The sequence below is a fragment of the Periophthalmus magnuspinnatus genome, chromosome 9, assembly GCF_009829125.3.
Source record: "Periophthalmus magnuspinnatus isolate fPerMag1 chromosome 9, fPerMag1.2.pri, whole genome shotgun sequence".
NCBI classification, from domain to species: Eukaryota; Metazoa; Chordata; class Actinopteri; order Gobiiformes; family Gobiidae; genus Periophthalmus; species Periophthalmus magnuspinnatus.
The window spans coordinates 10114566-10120927 of record NC_047134.1 but is presented as its reverse complement, the minus strand read 5'-3'; the positions used below and the strand labels follow the sequence as shown (position 1 = coordinate 10120927).

The 6362-nt window shown below is 42.3% G+C and overlaps 1 protein-coding gene across 2 annotated transcripts; it reads right to left on the bottom strand.

The window, feature by feature from the left end:
* Nucleotides 1-961: 961 nt before the first annotated feature.
* On the bottom strand, nt 962-5421 carry si:dkey-193c22.1 (uncharacterized protein LOC567837 homolog). 2 transcript variants are annotated; one of them, XM_055224458.1, is made up of 9 exons: nt 5296-5421; nt 4632-4659; nt 4404-4553; nt 4190-4310; nt 3917-4120; nt 3744-3827; nt 3516-3657; nt 1972-2134; nt 962-1617 (listed from the first exon to the last, which is right to left on the bottom strand). In XM_055224458.1, exons 2-9 carry the CDS (start codon nt 4643-4645, stop codon nt 1383-1385), a joined length of 1113 nt encoding a protein of 370 aa, XP_055080433.1. In that variant the 5' UTR covers nt 4646-4659; nt 5296-5421; the 3' UTR covers nt 962-1382. The 2 variants fall into 2 exon arrangements, with proteins under 2 accessions (XP_055080433.1, XP_033828831.1); XM_033972940.2 differs by lacking the exon at nt 5296-5421 and having other exon boundaries at nt 1050-1617; nt 4632-4682.
* Between the last annotated feature and the right edge of the window lie 941 nt (nt 5422-6362).

Sequence of the window (6362 nt, the reverse complement as noted above, 5' to 3'; positions counted from 1 at the left end):
TGTCACCTGCACTGCTCCAGCTCCCGCACTCCCGGCTCCGCTCCCGCCTGGCTTCCCCGACCTGGTATGGTACTGTTTCACCTCGTCTCCTGCACACTATGCCCCTGGACCTCGCCCTGCACTCTGCTCCTTTCCCTGGCTCTGGTCTACTGGTCTTTGCCTCTGTGGCCCACGTTCCCGGATCCCGGCTCGTCCTCTGCACCTCGCTCCAGCGCCGTACCGCGCGCTCCGCTCCTGGATCCTGCCCTGGGCTCTGGCTCCTGTTCCCCGCTGGATTAATTATTGTGTTTGAACTGTATTTCACCATTTTGTAAATAAACACTGTAAATCTGCCCCGAGTCTGCACGTCTTTGGTCCACCCAACCCCGCCGGTTACGACAGAACGATCTCGCCACACTATGGACCAAGCGGACTCGGAACCGGATTCCTCGTTCCGCCCGGCATTCTCCCACCACGGAGAATTCATTGGACAACACGACCTGCCTACCCTGCTTACCTGTCTGTCTCCTGCTCACGGGCCTGCTCCCTGTTGGCTGTCCTGTCCCAACCTGTCCTCTCCTCGTCAGGACTGTTGTAGCTCCGCTGGACACCGTCTTCCGTCCAGGGACCTCCTCGTGTCCTCTGCCCCTCGTCAGGACTGTTGTAGCTCCGCTGGACACCGTTCTCCTTCCAGGGACCTCCTCGTGTCCTCTGCCCCTTGCCAGGACTGTTGTAGCGCCGCTGGACACCGTTTTCCGTCCAGGGACCTCCTCGTGTCCTCTGCCCCTCGGTGGGACCCTTGCAGCTCTGCTGGACACAGCTTTCCGTCCAGGGACCTCGTTGTGTCTTCCGCCCTTTGCCTGGACCGTTTTTGCTCCACTGGACAGTCTACCTTCTTCCCCAAATTCAGCCGGCCCGCACCAGTGACATTTTTTCTTATCTACATCCTGTTCGGTGCCGGTTCATCTGCGTATCATCATCTGATCCTGTCACCTGCACTGCTCCAGCTCCTGCACTCCCGGCTCCGCTCCCGCCTGGCTTCCCCGACCTGGTATGGTTTCACCTTGTCTCCTGCACACCACGCCCCTGGACCTTGCCCTGCACCCTGCTCCTTTCCCTGACTCTGGTCTACTGGTCTTTGCCTCTGTGGCCCACGTTCCCGGATCCTGGCTCATCCTCTGCACCTCGCTCTGGCGCCGTACCGTGCGCTCCGCTCCTGGATCCTGCCCTGGGCTCTGGCTCCTGTTCCCCGCTGGATTAATTATTGTGTTTGAACTGTATTTCACTATTTTGTAATTAACACTGTAAATCTGCCCCGAGTCTGCACGTCTTTGGTCCACCCAACCCCACCGGTTACGACACTGAGATACTGTGTGATTAAGGAGTAATACAAATCCTGCGTATCAAGGGCCTTTAATGAGTTTGCTGTACTCCTGCTTGATACAGGTGTAGATGCTGTGGTAGAACGGTCTGTCCGGAGCCATGATGTCAGTGACCATTTCAGTGTGGTCGACTCTGGGCAGGCGGAAGAGTGCCACAGACAGCGACAGTGAGCACAGCAGGTCAGAAAACTTTGTAGAAGACTTAACCGGGACAATAATGTCATCGGTGCCATGAAGCAAAACAAACGGAGGCACTCTGAAATGAAAAGGATAGAAAACAAATGCACAGTGGGCACATTTACAAGCAAAATCAGTAAATACAGCATTAACTATAGTCAAATAACCTGATAATTATGGTAAATCAGACTTTTGGTGTGTGCCACTTAGTAGATTTTTAGAGTAACTGTTGTATTTGCAAGATAAAGCACAATGAATTTTATAATAACTCTTTCAATCTTTAACCTTTGTCTTTCTTTTTGTCTTTGCAATGGCAAATAATCCGAAAGAAATCAGATTAAACTGTTTACATGACAATACTATGATAATGATGGTCAGATGTTGTGTGTAAACGTAGACACTGACATAATCCAACTAAAGAAAATCCACACACCTTTTGAGTTTGTCTTCTCCAAATGTGTTGAGTACATGGGTCGGGGAGTAATATGGAAAGTTATCGACTCCATTCATAGCTTTGTGCATAGTAGAGACATATTCAATCCCTCTCATCTGTTCATGCTCATAATGATCCAAGATGTTGTAAACTCCACTGAGACCTGTAGATTTAAATACAAGACAATGAGTTTATCACTGTATTGTGCAGTGAAGGAGTCAGAGCCAAGTCAGGACGGTGGTTAACTGGCTATTCACGTCAACGAACATGGAAGATGTACTTGTCCTTAATAATAATAATAATAATAATAATAATATACAGTACAAACAATGATTAATAAACACACAGTTACAAATATTTTTTTAAAAAGACACAACCATCAGTGAGTTAATGGTAGTTAGCTAGTTTGAACAAATGAGTCTTGATCTCAGTTGCTCGATTGTTGAAATGTTATTGCTCACGTAAGAATTTTATTGAAATGTGTGTAAAATAAATTTAAATAAAACTTCAGGCCTACATGTCTAGTACTTTCTTGCAACCAGTACCGATGATATTCTGTTTCATTTTTGCAGTACCATTCTGCAGATTTCATGTATCTGCCACACTAGTGTTATCCCCTGTTTCTCCACTAGAGGTCGACACCGTCTTTTTGTAACTTTATTTTTGTAATGTCTGTGTAAACCCTCAGTCTTCCAGGTCTGATCCATGACAAAAGCCAAAAGTTAAATCTGTCACTGGACAAAAAGTTGTAGAAGTGAAGACTTTTGGCTGCTCGCCCAAGTTGTGTCTTCAGTTCTGGTCAGATTACAGCTGATCACTGCCTTATATCTGTCAAAGGAAGGAGCTAACTACACTGGAACTGTAAACAGCTTTTGTTTACAGTTTCTGTTTGTAGTTTAGGGCTATTGAGCTACACTACGTGTGCACTGGGCTTGAGACATACTTAGCATATTTATTCAGCTCTTAAAGGGTCTTTACACACCTAGTGCATCCTGGCCTGCTCTATTGTTCTCTTTTTTTCTGTGTTTCCTTTGGGTCTGAAGATGGAGCTACAGATGTGGGGTTGATGATGTCTAAGGCCTCCATTCCTGTTCAAGATTGTCTTTCCTAACAAAAAGTGCTTCTTTAACTCCCCTCTCAAACTATTTATTTTCTCTGGCTCAGATCTGAACTTCACTATCTTCAAAGGAGTGGTTAGTGGACCTAGCCTAGATACAGAAACTGTAAACAATACCTGTTTACAGTTTCAGTGGAGTTAGCTCCTCCCTTCAAACAGATATAAGGCAGTGTCCAGCAGTAATCTGACCAGAACTGAAGAAACGGCTTGAACGAGCAGCCAAACGTCTTCAGTCCTACAACTTTTTGTCCAGTTGACAGATTTTACTTTTGGCTTTTACTTTTGTAAGTTCTTTGGTAATTAGCTGAGTGTTTTCGACTGTAAAAAAAACAAAAAACTACTAAAACCAGCATTAACGTTGTATTCGTAGCATCACCGTAAAGTTTGAAATGTCAGTGTTGTGAAAAGAAGTGTGCACGTAGCATACCTATAACACCTTTTATTGATGGAGTAATAGCTTGCTGTTTGCTTGCCTCAATGAAAAGCTCCTCTCTTGTGTCAATTAGAAACAGAGTAGTCAGTGTGCACAGATGAGCACCAGCGGAGTGTCCGATTAAAATAATATTGTTCTGTAAAGACAATAAAATACAAAAAAGTACCTGTAAAATCTGTTGGATTTTGCTTTTGTCATGAGATCATTTAAAATAATTCTTACATGATCAAATTTAAACTTCTCTGCACTCTCTTTAGCCCAAACGAGGCAGTCTGCTATATCTTGAATCATTCCCAAAACATTGCTCTGTAAAGTCAATAATTAACATGATCAAAACAAAGAATTACAGACAAAAATACCTAAATTCATGACATAATTGTAAGGTCTTTCTGTACCTTTGGATAAGTGCTGTAGTCGGGACAAATTACAGTGGCATTTAATTCTTCAGCCATGTGTCGGGCAAGTAAGCAATAAATAGCCCTGTCTCCAGAGCCCCAAGCACCTCCGTAGATGAAAACTACAAGCGGAATTTTTTCATTTTCCATTTTTGGGGAGTAGTATAAGTCCAGCTTGTTACCTCTACGCCCAAAAGAGATGCCCTGTCCAAGAAAAATATGTAATCACACAGGTTTATAACAATTTTAAATAAGTCTGATGCTTCAACTCACCTTTTCATAATGTTTACAGTTTTCAACATCCTTATACCAGGATTTCCATCTAAAGTAAAGTCTTCCATACTGCAGATACTTCAGAGTTTCTAGCACTGCTCTAGCTAAGCAGTATATGCGTCTGTAGGAGGTAAACACAAAGTTGTTACTTGTAATTGCGTTTAACAAGTCATAACTGAATTATCGCTGTTAGAATGTAGGCGTGCCGTGCTACCTTGGTTTGAGGGCCTCTGTGTACTTTTTGTATCCAGGCTTATTGGGCCAACCGTACAACCACTGAGCGGCAAGAGAAATGGAGTACGGCAACCCAACGAGGAGAACCCCCGCTGCTACAGGTAGACTCATGTGAGACCTAAGCCGCAACCTTCAAACACAAAACATTTATACATTTTACTGCATGAATAGATATTGAATGTATGCAAAGTTTAAATAAAACACTTACATATTGTGGCTCATTAAGCACAGACCACCTGCAGAAATAAAGACAATACAGGTATTATTTTACTAAAAACTCAGGTTTCTGGAAAAAAAACCAAAAGGCTTTTCAATGTTTTGTCCCAAAGCATAGTAAAATATATAAAAGCTCATCTTGGCCAAATGGAAAAAGTGCACACATTTTGCTTGTACTATGTCACAGTATTTATTCATTTATATTTTATTCATTTATATATGACACTTTATTCTTATTGACACTTTATTCTTATTGCACAAATTTTATTCTTATTTAAATGACTTTTTATTTTTATTCTTAATTCTATCCTGTGGTTGTGGCGTCTGTTAACTAAGAGAATTTCCCTTCGGGGATCAATAAAAGTGATTCTGATTCTGATTCTGATATAGATCATGAATAAACCACGCCTCACCTCAGTGGCCCTCATCACATCCACAGTCAAACAAACAGTAACATGTAAAGTTTTACCAATTCAAAGAAATTCCCATGTCCATCAGGATTAAAAATAAAAATATGTAGTTTCAAATATCAAGTGATCTTAACCATTTTGTCCATGCATCTATCCCATGATCATTTCCCATAAACTGGCCCCTTTGAACATTTACAGGAACAGAAACAAGGTCAGTTTCCACAGGATTACTGCAGTAATACTCACCATTTACTGAGCATGCGCCGTCTAGATGTTCGTAATATCAAGTTTTAGATTATTACTGCATCGTTACACATGAAACATCGAAAACCATCTGATGCCCTTCATCAATAGCCGATGTCACGTGACCGCACGAGGGCGTCGGGGAAACAGTGACGTCACGCTACTTCCGCCTTCGCGCGGAAGTGAAACTGCAAAGACGCGTGGACGTAGTGACGTACTCACGTTCTCAGGCATTTTATTTTCAGTAGGTTCAGTAAGGACCTCCGTGGTAAGTTTAATCATCAGTCCGTCCTCATAAAGTAATAATAAAGTAATAATAATGTAATAATAATGTAATAATAATGTAATAACTGCCCACGTGGTGTCTGAGCAGACTGGGTCAAACATGCCTCATAATCTAAACTCAAGTAGGTGATAGTCTGCCTATACTGCAGATTTTAATTGCAAAAATTAAATTAACGGCACCAATAACAAGCATGTCTGACCTTTATAAAGAATAATTTTAAATTCTTGTGTTTCTTAAAATAAGCACTGACAACATTTGTCCACCAGAGGGAGCAATAAGCTTTGCCACAGACCTGCACGTGACTCTTTACTGCCCTGCTGATATGTAAATAATACTGTAAACACACTTCAATTTCCACATCCAGATATACAAATTAGAGTATGTAAACCTTAACCCTGACTCATGCTTCTGAATAGATAAGGTGTAATAAATGTGGAATGAGGTGGAACTACACGATACATTGTGTTTAAACTCTGTACATGATTATCATGTCACATTTTTTTCTCTAATAGCTTCATTCTAAGATCAAATTAACTGCCTGAACCAAACCCCAAGTTCCAACACCAACATTTACACACTAATTACTACTAACACTTCTCTATTAAAGCACCAATAAATCATTCTGTGTTAGTCCATTGTGGTGCCTGCTCCTGACTCTGGAAACTTGGACTGAGCTCTGCAAATTCATTGAAAGCTGAGAGTTTACAGAGCTGAACAGAGCCTGGGTTATTGTCATATTTGTTATATTTGGCCCCACAGAGCTGCTTGTCCAGCCTTGAGTAGG

Coding starts and splice junctions, on each gene's coding strand:
- si:dkey-193c22.1 (XM_055224458.1), bottom strand. Junction 3,828..3,916: donor ACTACAGCACTTATCCAAAG/GTACAGAAAGAC, acceptor TTGACTTTACAG/AGCAATGTTTTGGGAATGAT. Junction 2,135..3,515: donor ATCAATAAAAGGTGTTATAG/GTATGCTACGTG, acceptor TTAAATCTACAG/GTCTCAGTGGAGTTTACAAC.